Below are 24505 nucleotides of genomic sequence, written 5' to 3'. Positions count from 1 at the left end.
CATAAACACTCTGTAACTGTCCTGTCATATTTCTTGTCAGTCTGGATTCCCTCTCCGGGCTCACTATCTCACAAAACTATAATTGAATTGCTACCAAATCACAAGAGTTTCCCCCCACCCCAAATAAAATCTTTATGAATAGAATTTGTTTCCTATCAGCAGATTTGACAAATTATGGCAGAGGAAGGGCCCTGGTGATAATTTTTGAGTTTATTCTCAATCTAGCTATTTGCTGAATGCCCTTATCTATTTAAAAAAAAAAAACACCTTAAAGCCCTGGTGCGGGGGGAGCGGGGGGGATAGGGCGAGCATCAGCAACCCTAAGGGGCTTGGTGGTAATAATTCTGCAGGACCAAAGGAAGCCAGTGGAAAAATGGGAAGATTATCTTTGCCCTACTGTGGAAGGGCGCTGATGGTAAATGAAAGATGTATGAATTCAGAATTAAACTAGGAATCTGTCAAAACGAAGATTTCACCAAACTATGTGAATTCTTAGTTACGAGGTATTAAGTAACCAATTTCGTCAAGTGTTTATTCCATCAAACTCTCCTTTCTTTTCTCCTTGCACCAAACCTTTCCGTGATCATTACTCATGTATGAGCTCTGAGCAGCCAGATTCTTTGACAGATTTTTAGGACCATGAACAAATGAAAATTAATCAAAGCCATGACATGCAATTTACTAAATATGTGATCATGAAATTTTAATGCATTTAACAACATTGTCAAAGTATTAATAGCTTCCCGAAACGAGTAAAACAGAATGTATCTGATGGGGACTAAGGATTATCTTTTGTCTAGTCTGTTTCATTTTACACTCTTGTAAACCACAGCCCCACCCCCCAGTTTCACAGGATGAGGTCTCAGCCAAGACCTGAATTTCAGCCATTCTCTTTTAGAATTCTATCGGTAGTATGGGCATGAAATATAGCTCCTGGTGAATAACTCTTAAATGGGATGGGGCTTCACCCAGATTGACAAGTGTCTGATTGTTTATGTTTTTTAAATGTGCTTATCAAAACCATGTAGGATTGATGGGTGTTTTTAGATGAAGTTATGTTTTTGCAACAGACTTAATTTAGGACTAAGGTTAAGGCTTAGGATAAATGAGTGCATTAGATGATTAAAGAACATTTGTCTTGCGGGACACTCAAGTCATTTATTTATGACACTTAAAAACAAGCTAGGAAAGAAAGCACCATGGCTTTAGCAAAATCAGTTTTATACAAATGTTAAACTAAAACTAATGACTTTTTTTTAATGGAACTCTGAGATATGCCAGTTTACTAGATATCCAGAGGCAGAATCAAATGTGCAGTAGAGTGAGCATGATGAAAAAATACTGGAATTTAAAAAGAAAAGTCTTAGTGCTGTGTATATGTGTGTAGGTATGCCCATGTGAACCTTCTTCCAGAAGTTTTTTTTTTTTTTTAATTACAATTGTTTCTTTATTTGAGGAAGTAGTTCTTCTGCCTCTCTTTAAAATGCTCTCTTTTATGGGAGAAGATTTTCTGATGGTATGGGAATTTGGACTATTGTACTGTCCTGTACTGGGTATGATAAAATACCTTGTCAGGGACGATGGGATGGCTCAGGGGATTGGTAATAGGATATATAGAGCCTTTCACCCATAGGTCATCGGCTTGAATTCTGTCCAGGTTGGTGGTGACTAAAAGTCATTAACATCTCATGACTGCTTGGTGGCCTATGTGAAATGAGTTTCTTAATTTATTTATTTAAGTCCATATATAGTACCTATGGCTGGGGCATCGGGGCATCTCTCTTGCTTTTACAGAAGCACTCCACAAAATCTACTACACTCATTTCAGTTCTCAAGATTCGTGATGAACTGAAGCCCTCCTACACGAGATAAATGGATTCATTTGAAGTTCAAACCAATAGCAGAATACATCCACCTGTTCCCTAGCACAACCCACAAGGATGTGGGGAAGCTGATCTTATAGTAAAAGGAGCCACAGGTTGGAGAGACCTAACATCCAGTTTCATGTCACTTAGTCTCTCGTGGAGCCTGATCCGTGTTGTGGTTGGGGTGACGTCATGACGGCCCAGCCAGATAAAGAGGGAAAATAGCAGTCAAGCACATCATGTATGCTATGCATGGGCTAAATCATGGTGTCCTAAGCAGAACACATTTTAATGGACCAGGCTAGAAGCCGCAAACCTTTGGAGACCAACATCAAGGTCTATTCCAAAGTGGACCTGGGCAGCCTCCAAGCTAGCCTCAGAAAAGGGGAAGGCAGCAGGCATATCTTGGTGTTCAGAATCTAGAAACAGTGGGATGGACCTTCTAGAATAAAAATTAGGTGCCTCTGTTAGGCTTTACGAAAACCAAGGATACAAAAAAAGGTGAATTTGCAAAACAGAATCTGTGCATTAGAGAAGCTGGAAGAAGGTGAATTAAGTATTTCTGAGTCTTTCCTCTTAAATGGAGGCTTTCCAAAAGGACTCCACTTAAAGGGAAAAGAGGAGGGAGAGAAGGGGAGTTGCAGAGAGGGAGACAGGAATGAAGAAAAGAAAGGAGGGGAGAGAGAGAGGGAGTGAGAGGGAGGAAGGTAGGAAGAGAGGGAGGGAATTTTCAGAAACATACCTACTGGGTGATGTGATCCATGTAATATTTGAGCCCTTTAAGTCAGATAACTGGAACATGGTATCAGTGAAGCCCAAGTTCAACCTTACATGGACAGATGCCAACTTTATGTCACTTAACCCCTGGCTAGCTTTCTCATAAGGAATAACTTTAGTAATAAGAGAATAATTAGCTCAACGTTATTAATAATAGTGCTAATACTCACTGAATACTTAGGATGTGCCATAATACTGTTCGAAGCATTTTATTTCATGTATTTTTAAAAAATATTTATTTATTTTTAAAGAGAGCATGAGCGTGTGAGTAGGGAAAAGGGCAGAGAGAGAATCTCCAGCAGACTTCATGCTGAGTGTGGAGCTGATATGGGTCTAAGTATCATGACCCTGAGCTCATGACCTGAGCTGAAACCGAGTCAGATGCTTAACTGACTGAGCCACCCAGGCGTCTTAGATGTATAAACTCACAACACCCTTATAAGGTATGTTAATATGCTAATTTGTTTGAGGTTAAAACCAACAGATGATTATTCCTACCCCATTCTCCAATCTATGCCAGAGAACTAAAATTGTATAATGGGCAAACTGAGGCACATGTAAGTTAATTAACTTGGTTAAGGTCACATTTCTAGGATATGACAGAGCCAGGAGTTCAATTCATGAACACAAGCTGTCTGGTTCAAAGACCCTGTGTACTTACCTATTGGCAACTACTATAGAAATGGTTTAGAAGTATGTCCTACAGTTAGGGTTAGGACTGTCATCTTATGTCATCAACTCTTAGTTATTAGAGCAACCTGCCAGTTAACAAGACTGCCGATTTTTAAAATCCACGATGTGGGTAAGATCTTTGAATTAAATTGCTAGAAACCAGAGAAAACAACCTCATAGCTGATGACCACACCACACTGCGTCTCCTATCCCATACCTCTGACATATGCCCTTGGATCTACAACCAGAGGTAACTGGTTGGGGTTATCACTCAGGGGAGGAAAGCGATGTGCAAAGCTCTGGGTAGCCATGATCATACCCTTCCACCATGACCTCTTGGTGTATTGCTATGGTTCTTGGGAAACCAGAGACTTGTGCTCTGCCTGTGTAAATGTATAGGAGGGCAGGCTAAAAGAGGGATGGATATGAGACCCTGCAAAGGAAAGCTTGGGCTGCTCTAAAAGTGGTGAAACTTGGAGAAGACAGGTCTTGACTTAAAACTTTAGTTAATTATGAGTTAGATTGACCTAGGAGCTCACCTTTAGGAAAGTTTGAAGGGCATCCTGAAGACTGATGAGAGCTACCTGGGAGAGCTATCAAAGGAACTAGATAATTTGACCTCTGAGCTGAGTGGCTTGACAGTGATCCTGCTTACATAGGAGTGTCTTGGAAGAAGGGACAGGCGTGGATGGGAAGGAGTGGCATCTAGCTGGTGGAAACAAGATCATGAGCTTAATCATGTGTTTCTGGGTGTTAGAAGTTTCTCTCCCTAAAAAAAAAAGTTTCCCATAGTCAAATAAATTAGGAAAGAGGAATTATTATTGATCACAGAAATTTCAAATGTTCATTAAATTAATGCTCATTGCTACTCTCCAAGGAGAAGACAGGGTATGAAGCTTTTCCCTCTGCTCTTCTGGGGTATCTTATTCCAAAGAACATCTCACAAAGGCAGGTATGATAAGGAGCACATTTTGGGTGGAAGTATGGGCTTAGAATCTGTATCAGCTCTGCATTCTAGAAAGCAGAGGCCAAGAGGTCCGTTACAAATTGATGTATAGGTTTACCTCTTGTTTATAAAATGGAGACATCTATAAACTGAATCTTTCTATAGAGATCCTTTTGATTCCTTTTATCACTTGGTTTATGCGAAATATAAGTTCTGTGAGAACAGGGACCCTCCTGATAACTGGTATATTCCAAGAACTGGAACAGGGCTTGACCCATGGACATGCAATAAATAATGACTGAATGAGTAAAATAATGAATGAGTGAATGTTTTTCAAATCTTAGAGTACTGGGCTTATGTTTTTAGACTTTCATATTACTTTTGTGAAATGGAAGGTATTTCTCTAAATATTAGTCAGATTTTTAATTCATTTTTATGTTACCAATTATATCAATTTTTGCCTCATTTGGACTAGCAGTAATTTAGGGGATCAGCAGATAGTTTTGATTCTCCTCCAATATCAACACTCACTCCATTTAATAAACAGATGGCTGGACAGAGGAAAGCAGAGTTTTAATCCTTTATGATGTCACTAATTTTACCATTGGTCTTTCTGGTATTTTTGTCTGGAGAGGAAATCCCCTGACAAGTAAGCAGCACTGACCAGTAGACTGATATTTTATCAAAGGGACATGATACACTTGAATAAACCATAAAGAGGAACAGCTTTGAACCCTAAGGGAATTTATATCTTAATATTTTATGATCAATAGCATATGTAATTTAGTAATTTTCAAATTTTTCCAGATTTTATTATGAGTTGATGAAAAAGAGTGGACAGATGGTATCATCAATCCTAATCATGTGAAAGCTTGAGACTTGCATAATTTCTAAAATATTAACCACTATTAGCTCCTGGCTAAAGACTGACCACAAGTACATTTCTAACTTTTTTCTATTATCTTAGGTCCAAATCACCATTTCTTCTGTTGCAAGTCCGTTCAGTATGTCCTCTCAAGCTCTATCCACTACTTTTGGATTTAAAAAATGGCCTCTTGAATGGTTTCCTTTACTTCCAGTCTGCTCTGTTCAACACATCCTACATACTCTTGACTTGATCAAGTATCAAGTCCAGTGGACATAAGTTACCTACAGACAGGAATCAGCATGACAGTGGGGAGACCATTCTAACAGTCAGAGCTGCCTGGGAAGGATGGAGGATGAGGTCTCAGGGGTTGGACAGCTATTTTAGATAGATGTTGAAAAACATCTTGATGAAATGGTTAAGGATGAGAACTCTGATGTCAGACTGCTTGGTTTCAATTCCTAGGCTATCTACCTACTACTACCACCAACGGTGTAATTTTTCCACATTAAATTTTTTTCAGTTTACTTCATCTGTAAAGTGGAGAAAATAATGATACTTTCCTCATTGTATTTTGTGAGGCATGAATGAGACAATGTATACATTAGGTTCAACAGAGTGTTTGACTCTAGGTGACCATTCAATAAATACTAGTAGTTGTGTTGTTTAAGGGATTCAAGAGTCCACAGTGGTCATATAAGACGACACACAAGGGAGGATCCTTCCAAAATCAAAATTTATTTTTATATTTGCTTTTAAGTGATAAAATGATGTTTTCTTTGGGTTACTGCTCTATTTAGTAATTTATACCCAGAACATCTCCTACGATTCTCAGTTGCTTTTCCCTGGCATTCCAGCTCTTCCAGGATCTGGCTCCCTCCTAGATGGGCATGCACCTTTGCTTCAGTGAGAAGACTGGTCTTCTCTCTGCCTCACAAATGCATCCCACTGGACCACTTGGGACGATTCCCCCAGTAGATCATCCTACCTCTTTGCTCTTAGGTCAGTTTTCATGCAGCACATGCCACTGCACCCTCCTCATCAAAGTCACCTATAGTCACTGAGCCTCTCCTTGACTTCTTATACCACTCGCCATTTTTATGCCCCAGTTGAGGGTAGTGGCACTATTGTTATTCTTGTTCCTCTGGCTGTTGTGTCTAAGTCTTCTACTGAGGATGATCAATTTTCTAAGGGCAGGTGTCCTATCTTCTCCCTCTCACGTTCTCTGCAAGCACCCAGCAAAGTTCTCGAAACAAAACACATGGCCCGCGTTCAAATCCTGGGGCCACAGTCCACTGTGATGTGAGTCAAGTTCTTTACTATCCCTAGTTCTGGCCAAGGGTCATTGTGAGAAATACATTACTTAAACATGCCTACTCTTGTAATTGTTATATAGAGATAAAACATAGTAAAAGCTATTTATTAATATCACCATTAATGTTCCTAGAATAGTTGCAGTAAGTTAAACCTTGGGTAGAAAAAGCCAAAATAGTCAGTACAAATTTCCCAAGCTAGCATTTCCTGAATTTGTTAATGAAATCAGTGGAAGGGAGATAGTTTGGGAGCACCTCCCATTCAGAACATTCCTATAGGGCCAAAAAGATCAATCATCAGAGGAACTAATATTCCTGTGAACCTATCATGCAGCAGACATTTTTTTAGGTTAAATAAATAAGCAAAACAAAACAGAAGACAACCCCAAAACCCTTGGCGGTGTGCATCAGAATCCCTGACAGTCATGGTCTATGTATGTTTGGGCATGTCAAATGAACTTGCTCCCAAAGAAGCAATACTCATGGGCTGTTAATTTCAGGGTTGACGTTTCTAACCTGAGACAGTTCTCCCGGGACTGCCAACAGCAGTGGCTTGTAAGACAGTGCTGCTCTCCCCATCCACTACGGTGTCCTCATTGTCATCACCACACTTCTGCATTGTGTGAATAATCTGTCCCCCTCACATGATGGTCAGCTCCTAGAAGGCAAAGAGCTCTATCTTTGTTTCCTCTGTACTTTGTATAATGTCTGACACACGACAGACGTTCCTCAATAGTCTATAGAATCTCTAGTATCGTATCTCTAATATGAATTCTTGAATAAGAATTCATGTACTGTACTCTAGTTAATAACGACTACAGAAAAGACACGGTTTCAAGCTAGTTTTGTCAATGGAAGAGAGGTGGTGTTTTCCATGGGTCCCAAGAAACCATGATTGTGTTTCACGAGCAGATACCTCCAGGAGGACAGGACTGATTCCTGATAGGGTCCTCATGGACCCTATTGTTCTTCTGGTTCTTTTCCCACATCATGCCTGTCTTGGAAGACTGGTTCTGAAAAGAAGAGCCTGGAAAAACTTTCCAGAGCCTAAGGCAGAACGGAGGTCAAATGCACAGGGATAATTTTGGCTGTGCTCTTGGCTGAGAAGGCAGGCAGCTAATGGCGACCAAGAGACTCAGGGCTGAGTTTTGCCTATAATTGATTCAGATGCTACTGTTCACTGTGGTGTGAGGAGTTTCAATGCAGGGATGAAGGAAGGATCAAGGATAACGTGGAGGATTTTAGTTCTAAGGGAGAGACTATATTTAACAAAAATAGAGTTTAGCCAATGAACTATGTGCACTATGTGCATAAGGGGATACTTAAGTTTCTGGATGCCAGAAGGCTCTTGGAAAAAATTCTTCTCCAGGGTCTCCTTGGAGGTCTGCTATCAAGGTTTTGTCTCCCTTTCCATCCAATTCCTAGGCTTTGTCCCTACTCCAACCCTCATATTGTACCCTTTAGTCTAATCTTAGCTGCTGAAAAACTTGTGTAGTTTGGGGCAAGCCACTTGGAATTTCCATCACTTCCCCCCAACAACCTCCCTGCTTCCCCATCTGTAAAATAAGGATAACACACTGACCTGCCTCAGAGGGACAGTGTGTGAATTAACTCCTGTAATTAGTGGCTTCTGTGCTCTGCACACTCCAGGCAGGATGTGCGCGCCAGCTGTGTCGCCGTGGCCCAAGCACGCATTGCAGTGGCTTGAGCACGCTTTGCTTCTAACGCTGTGCTCGGGAATAACCGCTTGGCAAGGAGCAGATGACTGGAAGTTGCAAACTTTACACAGAAGCAGTATTTCCAGTATTTTCCCCAAGCAATCATGAGTAAATTGCTCACTAGGGGTGGAAATGGTTTCCAGCCAGTTCTGCTTCTTCTGATCTGTGCACCCTGCAATGCTCAGTCAATGCCAGGTAACGGATCCTTCAGAAATCTGCTGTTTAGTGCAGATGAAGAATTCAGAATGGTATAATTTGGCTAGGGATGAAATTTTGGTGCAGCGATATGTACTAAAAGCAAATAACTTGTGCTTTGTTCAAGGCAAGAGTTGGAGAAATAGAATCTATAATTTGTAATCATCCAATGCCAAAGACAACCACTCTTTTGCTGCTTTGTTTTAATGAAGAGGGACAGGTCATCCATTCACAAGTCGTCTTGGGTTTCACTTAGAAACTCTGAAAATGTACCCCTTATCACCATAGGTAAAGAGAAGTCAAAATTATGACCTAGAAAGCTATATAAAATAACTGTTAAAAATAATGGGTTGAAAAAATTGAACTTCTAAGCCTTCAATAGAAGGTTTAGGAAAAAAATGCTACATATAAATGGAGTGAAACTATTGTGTATTTTGATACGAGTCCTGTGCTTCTTTTATTGAACAAACCATTTGCCACCCCTTAAATACCATGATATTAATTTATATAAAAGCTGCACTTCTTTTCCCCCCGAGTTGCAACCACTGTGATTTAACTCTGGGAAGAGAAACTTTGTTTCAGAATGGCATGCAGAACCCTGGGGAGATCCAACATCTCCCCTGGGAACAAAAGTGACGTTGTTCTCCAGTAGTTAAGTGAGTCACCAGCATGCTTTCGACGGGTCAGGGTGTCAAGCCCAGAAAGGACGCCACGCTCTGTGGCCATGAGACTTGGGAGCTGGCCTGGAAGGGCAGAGCTCGGGTTCCAGGCCAGCACAGCCTGGCGAGAAAACGAGATCTTTACCTGTTTTTGAGCTCCCTCACGCGCGATCCTAGAAGTGTAAGGTCACTTTGAAATGTCCTCATCATACACAGACAAGCTCACACCAGTTAAGGTGATGTGTACCTGCATCTTGAATGTCAGAAGAGAGCTCTGGAAAATAGAGATTCCCTCCTGTGGCTGTTCCGGACGCCCTTGCTTATCATAGCTGGGGATAAAAGTAACATTTAAAAATAGCCTTCTTTCTGCAGGAGAAAAATAGTCTTGCCCTGGGGTGGTGTTTTTGAGGTGCAGGAAGCACTCCGGGTTGGACGAGGCAGTCTCTGGAATAGCATCAGCTTGTTTTTAGGGTGGATGAGTCATCTTCATTCGGGAGTGGCAAAGAGAATTTCTATTTCGTTTCAAAATAACGGTGACATAGCTAAGGGAAATAATTTTGCATATGTATTTTTTTGGTATAAAAGCTGGGTTTATGCATAAATGGTGATCTCTTTGGGTTATGAAAAGACTAGTTTTTTTAGGCTGCTTTCTGACTGCTAGACTTGACTCATACGTGCGCACATGGGTATTAGCGGGGCCGAGCAAGGGTTGGGTCATCGTGAACTAGTCTGGATCACTGGTACAGGAGAGATGCATTTAATATTCAGTCCATCAGTGATAACTGTGGTGCATTATCTGCTGGATTTATCTTTGCTTATATTGTATGAATATGGAAAGGAATTAAATGTGTGTTTACAGTTTGATAAACATTCAACATAAATTATACATTTTAATTTCATTTATTAGTTGGGGACCGCGGAAAGCAGGAATTTCCCTGCATACAAACTGCCATTCAGATGGAAGGATTAGCAGCTTCCTGAAAAGGTACACTAAGTGTTGAGAATGAAATTCATCTGTGTGTCACTGCATGGTTTGTGGTTACATGGTTCATGGTCAGAGTTTTAGAAAGACCAAGGTAGAGTGCAGTTCACTCTACTGACTCCAGAGTTTGTATATTATACTTCCGGAAGATCCAGCATTGCCACCAAGAGTAAATCTAATGCTAATCAACGTCGTACAGTGGACAACTTGAATGTTGCAGTTGTCGTGCACATTCGCAAGCTCTGCGGATGTCTACAAGATCTTCGTCTGATCTTGGAGCATTAGCATGCAGAGCAGTCTCCATGATATTATCTTACTACATAACGACTCCAAAAATCTCACCGAGATTAATGGTGATAACATAATTCCAGAAAGTTGCCACTCTCTATGTAGAAATATATTGGCAATAAAAACCAGTCACTGTGTGCCTTTCCTCAGTAGGGGATCTCTCACTTTTCTTTGATTTTTAAAGGCTTCAGATCAATAACTGGAGTGACATTATTAACAGCTCCCTCAACACCGTGGCCAGCGCTAATATTAAATCCATTACACCTTCTGTTTGACATTTGCAGTACAGCAGAAAGTGCTGTAGATACAGTCACATTGTCTGGGGACTGAGATTGGATGTGGGGTTAGTAAGATGGTTTCCCTTGCCTGACTTCTAAATTCAGTTCATTGATAGGAAACTTGAACCAATAAAAAAAAAAAATCAAAGAATGTCCCCCACCCCTATCAACCCTACACTAGATTGTAAATAATTCACCCTTAAAGGTACAAGTGTATCTTAGATCTCAGCAGTTCTTGAAACAAAATAATGATCTGATCCTCAGATAAGTTTTTAAATTCTTTATTGTTATTCCTAAACATGTATGCGTCTAATTATATCACTTATTGTGGAACTGTCTAATGAATTCAGAGGAACTGCGTTCCTGTAGAATTGAGGGCTGATCAAATTTACCACGGCACAGACGCGAAAAGAGAAAATGCAGATTATTTCCATTCAGGCAAGGAATCAACTGCTTCAATTTTGCTTGTCTTTAAAATATTCAGGACACAGAGTGGGCATAATAGCATAAAGATCATACTGTACAATGATTATCTTAGCCCCCTGTAACAGGGTAGCTCTGTCTGAAACTTTAGTCGGAGCATGATAACCTCTATTTTAGACCATCAATGGTTAACCATGCTGCTGTAGTTATTCTTGACCAAAAGTACTGTCTCATACGTTTTGCTAAATTGTCTAAATCCTGGTGCGGTATTGATTTCTCTCTCTATGAGCTCCTACCCATTCAATAAGCTGCAAGAACCTCTTGTCCTGGCTGAGTTCCCTCTGAAGCAGGACCCAGGTATATGACTCCCGCCAGTGCTCCTACAGTGGGGACTTGATTGTTAGCTCGTGGGAAACAAACCACCGGAGACAGAAAGAACGTTTTATGTTAAAGTGAGAAACATGACAGGGAAAGTTGCTGTGAGGTTAAGTGGAAAAGCAGATTACCAGAAGCCTCTAGGTTATGATCTTATTTCAGAAAGACAGAAGATGACCCCCCCCAATACTACATCCATATAGATGTATGTGGATGTATATATATATATACATCCACATACACAGAAAATCTGGAAGGATAGGCATAGAGTATATGCATATGAACAGTGGTCATTTGTGGGTAGTGGGATGTGTGATGGTCCTTATTTATTTTCTGCATTCTCTAAAGTTTCACAATAAGAATGAATTAATTTAAGAATTAGGGGGGAAAAAAGGAGTAAAGCCCAATTCTATGACCTAACCTAGGGAATATAAGGAGATTTTTAAAGTTCCTCCAGGATTTCTTGAAAGAGCTACTTTTTTATTTATTAAGCATTTAAAGGTGCAGCTCTGAAATTTATTAAGAGTATATATAGCACTCATAATCCCCAGATTTAAGAATAATGAAAAGACACATTCAAATCTAGAGGGGAAAAAAAGGGACCACCCAGACATCCCATTCCAGAGGCTCTGTGCTCTCTCAGGTGCGAGAAGCTACAGGGCAGCCCAATCTCTTTCAAAATGTTTAGACCTCCATAGACACTCTAGAACTTTGTAACTATATAAACAAGGTAACCCACGTATTTTTCTTCTGCCTGCTATAAGATTTCTCTGAAAGAAATACCTGTATTGACTAAACTATGAATAACTATGCATACATGTAAAAGATTTATTTGGGTTTTCAACAGTCAAGAAATGCCCCCTCCCGTCCCCCGCCCCCGGCCCCATTATCTTGAGACCGGTTCAAGACAAGACAATCACAGGGCTGGCAGTTCAGAGAAAGAGAATTCCTATTATGGCACAGTATCTCTGCCTCTTAGGCTGGTTTAGTCACTTATTTCCTTTTATTCTAATGCCAAATGTTATTTAGATTTCAGTCACTTAGTAATGCTACGCTGAACACATCAGGGCTTCTGGAAAAGTCCATACCTTCATTTTCATAATCACCACATACTGATATCCCCTTTCCAACAAAATTACACTACTATTTAAAAAAGAATCTGTGTTTCATCAGAGTTTAAAAGATTATGTTGCAATGAACAAGTCCTCAAAAATGTCCTCTCATATTATTATGAATTAGGAAATCCTGTTAAAATTCTTTCAGCCTTTAAGAAACATAAGCAGCTTTGGGATGTAGTGCCTGACATGGACTTTTGAAAGTAATTCCCTTGGAGCAGTGTTAGTTAAAGGTAGCGCCCTACCCTGCTTTTCAGTATTTAAGCAGTCAATCTAATTGCCCTTTAAGCCTAAGACCGAAAAGAACCAAGGCTACAGACATTAAGGCAAAGTAAGTTTCACATTTTGTAATGGTAAGAGCTATACTCTTCATCAAGGAAGAGAAACCTTTCTTATGCCACTGTTGCTAATGAACCCCAGTGGTTAAGAAATGTAGGAAGCAGAATTTTCAATTTTACTAGTTAGGATGGTTCCAAGAAGGCTGGGAGAGCAGGGGAAGGAAGCCCAAGTAAATTGTCAATCATACTTCAGTACACGACAGAGTAATGACAGAGTAACCTTAAAGAATATACGTCATTCTCCTCCTAACAGTGTGCGTAGAAATGTTTTATGCATCCTGGAGCCTCCTGGAAGGCATGGGATTGATCAGAGTTCTTATAATCAATCTTAAACCAGTCTGATTTTGACTCTAGCTTATGATATCCCAGCAGAACTGGTTTACAGGCAGTGAATTTTTTTTTTCTCCCGATCAAAGTCTTTTCCAAGTGACAAGTTACCCTTAACATGTGTTTGGGGAGCCATCAAGTTCAATATGAATCAACAGTGTGGTCTGGCTGCCAAGAGGACCTAATTCAAACTTAGGCTGTCTTAGCAGAAGTACGGTTACCTAAACCAAGAGAGGGGACCGTCCCTCTGCTTTGTACTAGTCAGAACACACCCAGAGGGCTGCACGGCGTTCTCAGAACCATACTCTTAGAGGGTCATGAACAAACTGAGGCATGGCCGGGGGTGGGTGACTAAGGTGGTGGGGGTCTCAGGAACATGCCACTGCATAATGTTTGTGGGATGAAGGGTTGTTTGACCTGGAGAAGGAAGGCAGGAGGGAAGGGAGAATTTGGTATATATCTGACTTCATGTATTTGAGAGGGTGGATGGAAAGGAATGAGTAGATATGAAATGAGATCCCCAAGGACAGACCTGGGATCAGTGGGGAGAAATTACGGCAAAGCTAGGTTTTGGCTCCATATTCAAAGAACTTTTCTCTCGGAGCTGTTCGCCAATGGGACAGGCAGCCTTGAGGTTTCTGAGTTTTCCACTGTGGTGGTTCCAGCTGAGCCTGGAAGGTTAGCTATTGGCTTTGACATAGAGGGATGGCTTCCCTGATCTAAGACTGGAGATTGTCTAGGCTTGATAGTGAGTCAGGGAAACAACGAGGGTTTTATAAACCTGAATTCTTATACATTGAGTGTTGAGGAGTATTAGCAATCCAGGTTTCCTAATTCATCTCCAGAAGGAAAGAGTGAGAAACTATTTTGATGTGCTGTTTCTCAAGTCTGCCCAGATATGAATATTCAAAAGACGAAAATGCAGTTTCAATGATCTCACAGACAAATCTATTTAGTGACATTGGTGAGCAATGGTAAAAGAAGATAGGACTTCCCTGGGAACACGATTATTTTCATTTTAAAATGGTTAAGAGTAGTCTTCAGTACTCTCTCTTCTAATGCCCCATGCTCACTGGAGAAAGACACTCACCAATCCTGTAGAATAATGCCCTAGAAACTGCAGTTAACTTACACAAGGAAACAGGCATTGGTTTTAGATAGAATTAAAATATTTCCAAAGAGCCAAATATGGTTTTTTTCCCCATCTGTGTGAGCAAACACACTGTGATTATTTTTAAGCAGGTTAAATTTAAGTATTTTCTTAGAATCCTTTTAATATTAATCTTAAGATGGGTTGTTTTCTACTTTTCTTTCTATAAAATGAGTTTGTGTTGCAAGTCTGTTTTAAAACAACATATCAAGTAAAGTAGAGGCATCTTTAAAGAGTGCAAAAATAATTTCCCAAGTAAGCAAATAAAACTTTGCACTTCAAATCAGGCCTTGATTCATTAAAAATCTTAAACTTCTCATGAGAAAAATTAACATTTAAACCACTGCTGCTTGGCCAAGCACTCCACCACACAAGAATATGAAATATCTCCTCTAAAAAAGTACAAAAAGGACAAAACCACAAATGTGGAACTTCAATTAATTTAAAGCCCCAATCAGCAAAGAATAAATCCTTCGCAGATCTAATTACCAGCGCTCTCGGAAGACCCAGGCCGACCAGCCAATCTTCCCCGTGTTTGAACAGCTTGATGAACTAGGGGACTGATGGATATCAAGTCATTTTGTTTAATTTATAAATGGATTTTCCCCTAATACTTAAATTATCATCAGTACAACACAATGAAAATGGGAACATTCTGAATGCAAAGTCTATAAGAGTCCTGGAAGGAATCCCAATGAGGAATGTCACCTCTGTTCATTCCTCTATACAATTGATCTAATTAAATACTGAGGGTAGAAAGGCAGTTTAAAATGTAGCCATTTCTGTTTTCTTTTTAGCCTTAATTTATCTGTTCACATCTTTCAAGTACCTTCTGATGCTTACAAAAAAAAAAAAAAAAAGAAACCAAGATTTCTGTAAGTCCCTAATATTTTAAATTCTCTACAAGCTAATATTCAAGAAGAATTTGTCATAGATTTTGGTGAGTAATAAATAAATGCACTACATTTAGCCACGGTAACAAGACAAGGAAGAGGGCTTTCCAAATCGGAACATTTTCCCTCTAGTAATCTGAAAGGGGAACTCAAAGAACTAGTGCCTTCTTTATGTATTGTTCAACTGAAATTAGATCTCTGGATTATACTTATTAAAATGTCTCCTTATTTTCAAATCCCTTCCTTATTTAATTACTGCACGGGACAGAAAGCTGCACGGAATTGTTAACTACCATTAGACCTATTTATAGTCTCTTCACACTGGTGACTTGAGTGCAAGCATTGGCAAAGGTCCTGCCCACCGTCCCCCACGTCGGGATCAATTCCCACCTGGCTCAGGGGTCTCCGACTGGGAGGAGGAAGATGCCGAGCTGGCTCCGTCCTCAGCAGTGCCCTGCGAGAGGAGACCCCGCCCCGGCGGGAGCTTCATGCCCAGCTGCTCTGCCATCTCCACGTGGTCCCCTGGGTGCACGTAGTCAAAGACGCTGCTGCCTGTCAGCTCCACCTAGAGGGGGAAGAGAAAGGGTGGGAGAGAAAGGCGTCAATGGCTTTTCTGCTCTCAAATTCAGCACCCCCGTGATTCAGATCTGGAGCGGAAAAGGAGACAGAAAGACGCAGACCCCAGAACCAATCTCAGTTCTGAGTCTCCGTCCTTAAATGCTGAGGATTCCTCAAGTTGAAAGAGAAAGGTTTTTGGGTTTTTTCTTTTCTTCTTCTTTTTTTTTTTTTTGATACGTATTAATTTAGCAATTGTTTAGCCCAGTTTTGTTTTGTTTTGTTTTGTTTTGTTTTCCCTCGTACACCGTTTACATAAAGCCAAAACATCGTGTGGACTGTGGAGGACCCTGCCTGGTGCACAGCTGTTTTATGCGGGCATCATCAAATACTCGCATGTTTCGTGTCAACCGGATGATTGACTGAACTCTACGGTTTTCTTCTTGAGAAGTTGGGGGCTTTGTATAGAAACAGCCGGAGATAGCGGATGAGTATTTTCCTTAGAACACACCGAATTCCAAGATGTGTATTTATACATATCAGCTTATTTCTATGTAAATTTAGATGAAAGAAGGGCTGCTTACAAATATATGCAAAGGCATAATGTTTTCATTAAATATTACTCATTAGCACCGTAATCATATGGAGAATTTTCCATGCAAGAGAGGTCAGCTGGGGTCTGAACCAGCCATTTTTTTTTTCTGCTAGTATCAGCTTGTTTTGCCCTCAATCTAATAAGAGACATGGTACAAATCTCCTTGAGGGCCTTAAGAAAAGGTTTTATTTTGTATACTCTTAGCATCAGGTGGATTCTAAAGGTAGAGAGTGAATATCAACGATCAGAAAAGGGTCAGCCTGCCAGGGAGGGATGGCCTGTTTCCCTGCTGTCAGGCCTGGCCCCTGTCTCGGCTGCCTGCTGTCTAACAGATTGGCCTGATCCCTGTGATCTGATGGTATAATTCTTCCCTTCTAAAATAATGCTGGGTTCAATGTATTATGACCGGGACAGATAGGTCAACAAGAGAACAAGAAAAAGCTCTTTCTGGGGTCCCTGATGGGTGGGGGTTTCATGGTCTCAGGCCAGATCTGATGTCCCCCGTGCCAGAAGTTCAGAAGATCCTAAGTTTCTTGCTGGATATTTACCCAGAACTCCTTCCTACCCTCCTAGCCCTTTCCTGCGTCATGTGCGGCATCCCTCCAAATTCCACCTGAGAGCCTGTGGTCTTTTTCTTCCAAGAAGGAAGCTTGGCAGTGGGCGAACTGTCACAGAGAGCGAAATACCCAGAGCAATTATTAGCCCCGGAACTCCAAGTCCCAGTAAAATGATCACATCTACTTCCAGACACCATTTGATTAAAATCGTAACGGGCTACACATCTTCAACATCTATCAATTAACAGGAGGAGACCCAGAAAAATGGGAGGCTAAATTCAGTTTGGTTAATAGCTATTCCTGAAAAAGGCTCGCATAACTTTTACCGAAAATGAGGTGCTTTCTCTTTGCTATTAAATTACACTCTCCTACCGTATTACCCGACTCCTGACTCTATCATTTTACAATAACTATTTCCTCCATTTGATATTGTTACAGAGCGTAAATCAGGATTCATAAGTGATCAGTTCCTACCCTCTGGGAGGGAGGGATTACATGGAAATAATCCCTTTAATGTGCGCCTTGCCTCTAAGCATTTCACACAGCAATAAATGGGTAAACTGACTTTGAGCAATTAAGAAATTAAATGAAACTAATAAAATGTGTGTTTTAATATTTCTTGATGGTTATTTTGTTTGGGGATTAGCGAAGATGAGGAAGTCACTGGCATTTTGCAGGGAGTCCAATGGTAGCACTTTAATATTGCTGTCACTTCTCAAACACTGAGTCTTCCTTTAATACTGCAATGTGCCTTTTGGCACAGACCACAGATTGTGATAAGATGACAACACAGGTGGGAGATTAATAGATTTTTTAGGGGTGCTGGCTACTGAATATTCATGGAAGCTGGTCCTAACGGCGGTGAAGAGGAGTAGACCGCTGTCTCCACAGCCTGCTTGGCTTGGTGATGCAGGCATTTCCTTTCCATAATATAACAGCCCAAATATAGCACATCGAGAGCAAGACTGAGGCGTGACATTCTGCATCACATTCCCCCAGTGCCCTCCAGGGGTGTGCCACCAGGTACTCCAGAGTCTAACCCTGGACAAAAAGGCTGGCACTGGGAGTCTGATTCCATCCCAATCTCTGTGTGTGCTCTACTCAAGGTCACACGGCACAGGAGAAGGCACAAACTACCTGGGGTCATAACTTGACTGGGAGATCAGAATCCCTTCCTCCTCTGCTGTGTCATCTTGGACCTGTCACTTAGGCTCTCCTTGGGCAGTAGTTTCCTTTTTGGAACTGGCATTGGCAGTTCTGCTGCTCTGTGGGACTTGGGGGGACACCACTCACACTGTATGCTACATGGAGGGGGGCACCCCCTGGAGCATCCTTCCATGGCAATGGTGTAAGGCAGTGGCCCTGAGAGCTGAGCTGAAAACAAGACTTCTCTACCTGCCTCAAAGCCTGATTTTGAAAATCTAGTGAAACCATGCCGAGGAAATCACTTTTTAAGACAAAAGCAACATAATGCCTGCTGCCTCCGCCAAACCGCGTTTGGTGGGTGACAATGGGTGACACCAGGACACCTGGGTGGTTCAATTGGTTAAGCGTCTACTTTCAGCTCGGGTTGCGATGATCTCAGGGTCCTGGGATCAAGTCCTCCATTGGGCTCAGCGGGGAGTCTGCTTCTCCCTCTCCCTGCTGCTCCCCCTGCCTGTACCCACTTTCTCTCTCTATGTCAAATAAATACATAAAATCTTAAAGAAAAAAAAAAAAAAAGAATGGATGAAGCCCAGATACGTGCACTCTTATGTAACTATGGTGAGGAGATCTTATGGTTTGGGTGGTGGCTTTGGGACCTGGCTTTACTCAGAGGGTGCAGCAGGCGTGATTCATGCTTTGAAACCCAACTACATGAGTAATGCTCTGGGGAGCTACCCACTGCTGTGTAGGAGTACTTTCCATACTTTTCTGGGATTAATTCTCATACCACTCTTTTCAAGTGTTCTGATGTCCTGTTTTACAGAAGAACTTGAATACTAGAAGAGGCTAACAGTGGAGGTGGAGTTTGGTTCCAAGTCTGCCTTGTCATCCTACCACTTCTCGGAGAGCGCATCTGCAGTCAGGGAGGCCTAGCGAGTGGGGACCTCTGAGCTCCACCACCCTGGAGCTCCACTTCCGTTCAGGAGCACAGGGGTGGAAGGAAGCTGGGGGAGGCAGACAGCCTGCCCAACGCCAGGCCTGAGGATGCTTGGCCTTCAGACTCTCGGGCCAAAAAAGGGCACGAAAGCAGGTATACTAAAGGGAGGTAGACCTAGGGATGGACAAAAGTGTCTTGAGCCTGGAGTCCTCCTCCTCCTCTTCCTCACTTCTCACATCTGTCTAGTACTTTTCATGTTCCTCGCACTACTTTTCTCTTTACTTTCTTAGATTTTAAAGCTGGGAGAGACCCCGGCTAGAACTCACCTGTCACTAAATTCTGCACCTCAAAGTACACTGCAGGAACCCAGAATGGGGATCTTTCACTTGGTGAACACACATGACTTCATGCTACCTTGAAACAGGAAAAATAAATAGAGCTCCAATCCAATGTTACTACAGTTAATTACATATCCTCAACTCCTCAGTGACCAAGTCTTCCAAAATGTCCCTGCTAAGAACTATGACTACTGTGTCCTACACAGCAGGTCTGTCACAAACGTTTGCCGAATAAATAAGAGAAAGATATTTAGGCCCGAAAATTTTTGCTTTATCTGTGCTTGATTTAGACAAGTTTCAGGTTGGTTCTTTTATATCATTCACGACATTATTATTATAACAGTATTTGACCTATAAAATGAGTTACAATAGAGCACCATGATATATTTATTTCCAGTAAATATTTGTCCAATGCATGGAGACCTTGACCGCCTTCTATAAAAGCCAACTGAGTTTAACTGTGGACAGGATTATAAAAATGCTGGGAAAGAACAGGTTTCAAGGCACTCTTTCACACAGCCAACTTCCATAACCCTCTCTCTTTAATCTATGGCAGAACTGTGGCTGGTTGGTTACCCAAATGTTCACAGAATTTCACAAAAATAGTTTCCTAACCATTCCTTCAAATTGATGGTAGAACTTCAGAGAAATTTCATTTTATATTGATTAGGATTTATGTAATGGAAAGGTATAGCCTTTCTCCCCTTAACATTGTGTTCTTCTGATGGGTGGAAGTGGGATGCTAAGGCAAATATGAGACCTTCTTCATTTTCTGGTAAGTCCAATCACCTATGTAGTGCTAAAAAAAAACCCCAGCCATGTTGTATTTATTTAACTCAAGAAACAGACCCATGGGACTCTCTAACCTAAGGAGGGACACTTGCTCACTGGGTCCCCCTCTAATCTCCCTGAGTGACGCATAGAGAAACTGCTCTCTCACATTGCTTAGATATTGGAAAACTGAGAATGTACGAGGGGCAGGAGCCAGGCGATGAGTAATGAGCAGTCATATCCAGAAAGAGCATTTGGTCTAAATTCCTTTCTCCCTGAGTTTCCCCATTCAAGCTTACCTGCCATAGATTCCCCCAGAACAGAGTGTAACTAGGAGTGCCATCTGCACAGTCAAGCTAAACCATGGCTTTCCTCAATGTTAATTCACATTCTGTTAGCTTGCATGCAATTTGCACACTAGACACAGTTGATTTGGTAACTCTGAAGTTTCCCAGAAAAAAAAAATTAAATATATTATACAGTGTTTGAGTTGACTTTTCCATGTAGGGTCACTGTACCCTGCTGGTAGATTGGATGGGGGACTAATTTGTCTTTTCATACATCAAGCAAGCATGTCAATAGCCTTTGCTTGGCCCCCTGAGGTGAGCAAATACTTTTTAACTACAGCTGTGTACTAACAGTGTAACTCATTGCATTCAGGGTTCCTTTGGTTGAGATGGTTTCGTATAAATGAAGAACAGGAGGAGTGTTGCCAGTCCTCTCCACATTGAAACAACTTGAGAAAAACACTTTTATGAAGAAAGATCATAAAACCTATTTCTTTCTTCCTTTTAAAAATATTTCCATTTTAGGAATGAGACCTTGTTCATTTTTATCACACAAAAAGTAATCAAAACTGCCATTTAAGGTACAATTTCCTAAGCCTTTTATAGCATTTTCTTTGTTCTTTCTTTCTTTTTCTTTTCTTTTTCTTTCTTTCTTTCTTTTTTTTTTTTTTTTAAGTTTTTGAGGGCATTGAGATTGCCGGGAAGACTCGGAGGCACTGTGGGTTCGGCCCTTTCCCAGAGTCCTTTGCAGCTGGGCCCTACTCCTAGAGGCGATGCCAGCCATATTGTAATAGAAGGTCAGACCCGAGAGAGGACAATGTTAGTGGCAAGTGGTTTTGCAAACGAACTCCCAGGTTAGGCTTTCAGAGCCACTGTAAGACCCTGGTTAGAAAACCCTGACCCAGGATAAGGAGGAAATTCTATCTCAGCAGGGCAGGTTAGGATTTGTAGTTTTTTGGGGGTCACATTTATATTATTGAGGGATAATAAAGTGATAAAAGAATAAAATATAATAAGATGTGATAGCTTGATTAGCATAGGTTTTCTTTGGATTTACTGGTATCTTAATGCCATCTTCATAACTTCCTACGTATTGCAGAACTCTACTGAATATTTATGAACTGTTTTGACAGAAACTTGATGTTCTTTACTGCTCTGTCTCATTCTATGTATTTGCTGACTTATCTGAAGAAAAACGCATAAAAGCATTGGGTCTGTTACAGAAATACATGTATAAATTAGTAGAACAAGAAGAAAGAAAGGTTCTATATCAAAACGACGAGGCAGAATGAAAAATCCTTTCAATGTCATCAAATAAGAAAACGAATCCAACTCTCTTCTTACAGATATGTTAACAGAGCCTTCCCTTAGAAGAATTTGAGCTAAAAGATACCATATCGTGTGTTTATTTTATCTTCAGAAATAAACATTTTAACTCCTTTGGGAATCAGTGAGGCCAAGTACTTTTCCCTTGGTGTTTTTTGGTATACTTTTCTAGAACCCTTGGAGTGCCAGGCTTGAGAATATGCCACCACAGTATCCAAAGAGAATACTGTATAACCAGTTCTGAACTTTGATTAAGAAGTGCCAGAAGATAATTCCAGTGGATTTCGTAGTTCTCAGAGAAGAGAAATGGGACACAGGAGGAAATAAAGAACAGATTGCAGGTACTGCCTTGAATTTAGGCACAGTTGTGTGGAACAGTATGCTGTTTTTATGACTATCATTCCCAACTGCTGAATTGATCAAGGACACTGATCATTAAATATTCAGAAGTGTTAGATGGGTCATTACTCAGACTACAATTGAGCATATTTGAGTACTTCTAGATCTGGTATAAAACAGATCCAGACTTTGAAGTCTACCCCATTTTTTTCCCTAAGAAATAAGTTATATGCTGTATTTCATTTTTTCTTGTGGTCCTAGGGTTCCAGTATTTCTCCATCACCCCATATTATGAAGGCAGGGATTTTAGAATAGTTTTGATATGTCAATATCCTTTTCCTTTCATTAGGAGACACTGGTTGAAAGAAGAACCCAGAGAATGCTGTAATACTGAAGGGATATTATGTCACGGGAACGAGCCCAGGGATTTGTGCAAGTGACTAAATGAAGAAATTTTAAAACCTTGCTTTACAAGGTTCCTATAGTTTTAAAGTGTCTGTGGGGCAACAAGGGACAGCTTTTTAGTATTTATCACAGTGCTGAGAAAGAAAAAAAAAAAAGGATGCAATTGGAGGTTACATCATAGTCAAAAGTGAAATGATGCCGAAAAAGAAGGATTAACGATCTTAAAAAGAAACTGACGTCAATCTCCCTTCTCTGAAGATCAAACAAAAGTAAGATGTCACTTTCAAAGCTCCTTCATTACCTTGGTAGTAAGGAACCCAATCAACATAAAACATTTGCTATTGGCATAGTTAATCCATTATCCTCAAATTTTACATGGTTCAAATTTGTCATTTAAATCTAGATACACACGGAGCTGCATGTTATGCATAGCTACACTGCAATATCAATATATCTTCATTTTTGTTTCATTGTTTTTGTTATTCTTACTGTGAATTCTGTCCTTCTTCTTTGGTCATGTGAATAAGAAAACAAGTAGAAAATGCTTAGAAGATTGAAATCAAAATTTTGCCCTGATTCGAAACAGTCCTTTTATTTTCAAGAAAGGTAAATGGAGGACAATAGTAGTCATTACGGAGTTGGCTTTTCCATTTGTGTTTTGAAAGTTAACACAGGATTATTTTATTCTAGTCATAGAAAATCAATGTGACTGACTAAAACTCTGGATATGTTTCATGCGCACAATAATAGAGTTAGTCATACCTGACTGTTTTTAAAGGGGTTACTTTACAAGGGAAGCCCTCACCAGGAGCTAAGTCCCAATGTTTAAGTGATGATGTTGGGAAAAGAACAAGAATGACAAAAAAAAAAAAAAAAAAAAGCAAGAACAAACAAAACCAGAAAGGTTTAAGAGAATTTGTCTGTATATCTCAAGAGATCGTCATGTGTAAGAGAAAGAAAAACAAAAGGAGGGGCTTGTTCAACTGACATCTTGGTTTCTTTGATTTAGGTCATGTCATAGCTTCTGTCTTTGAAACAATTGGCTCTCCTCCTCCACGTCATTGTGAGGGGTCTTGAAAAATCTCATCCAAGAAAATGACAAGGTATACAAAAATATTTTAGCCATTGCAGAAAATGGGTGTCAAGTTAACCTGGAGTTCATAACCCAATGAGGAGGATAAGAAGGAATAAAATCCTCTGTGCGGTGATCAGTTACTGACCCTTCCAGAACATTTCCTGGTGACATATTTCAGTGCATCTTGGGAACTTCCTGAAAGCCACGTGGGCACATGGGTCTTGTGTATCATTTATTCCTAGTGAATTACCATAAGAAAAAGGCCTGCCATACTTCTATTTTATTTTGGCTATTGTAAGTACTGACTGTGATAGTATTTGAGGTTATTTTCTATAAAATGAGTCAATAACTTGAGCAGTCTCTAGGTGCTATTTTAAAGAAATAAGTTAAATTCACAACTGTTTAATAACAGACTGTGAGTTAGTCTTGTTAGAATAGGGAATGTAAATAGAACTGGCAAGAAGAGAAAATGAGTCATTCCATGGGCTAAAAGCAGTGCTGTGTTTCTTAAGATATTCGAGGGTGGGAGTTTGATGGTGGGGGGGAAATAAAACTTTTTGGGAATCTGATAAATTTTATTCTTCTGTGTCACCAGAAGGATGCTGTGACAACACACAGAACTTAGCATTTTATTGTAGGGGTTTCATACACCCCTGGAGTTTATGCATGAATAGTCCCTAGAGCTGGGCAGTCCAATATGGTAGCTATATGGGGCTAGTCTGAATTAGAGTATGGTCTAAGGGTAAAACGACACTAGGTTTCATTCAGGCTCAGTGTGAAAAATTAATGGAATACAATAATATAAATATTTTAGATTAAATACAGTAATTATTAAAATCCATCTCACTTACTTATTTTTACTTTTTAAAATGTGGCTACCATATATTTTAAAGTTACTCATGTGTTTTGTACCATATTTCTGCTGGACATTGTTGCTCTAGAACCACAGAATCCCTGGAGTAGAAGAACGTGAAGTGCTGGAAGACCATGAGACT

General features: G+C 40.5%; 1 protein-coding gene across 1 annotated transcript in view; it reads right to left on the bottom strand.

Annotated features, from left to right (window-relative positions):
- The window catches only part of LOC116862572 (neuronal PAS domain-containing protein 3-like), a 241677-nt gene that overhangs the window by 107736 nt on the left and 109436 nt on the right, over positions 1-24505 (bottom strand). The window contains exon 4 of the mRNA XM_032849932.1: positions 15570-15744. Within this exon, the coding sequence (XP_032705823.1) occupies positions 15570-15744 (175 nt within the window). The remainder of the gene's footprint in view (positions 1-15569; positions 15745-24505) is intronic.

This window comes from Lontra canadensis, unplaced genomic scaffold (assembly GCF_010015895.1).
Source record: "Lontra canadensis isolate GAN:19392208 unplaced genomic scaffold, GSC_riverotter_1.0 scaffold262, whole genome shotgun sequence".
Lineage (NCBI taxonomy): Eukaryota > Metazoa > Chordata > Mammalia > Carnivora > Mustelidae > Lontra > Lontra canadensis.
This window is presented reverse-complemented; position numbering and strand designations above follow the sequence as displayed.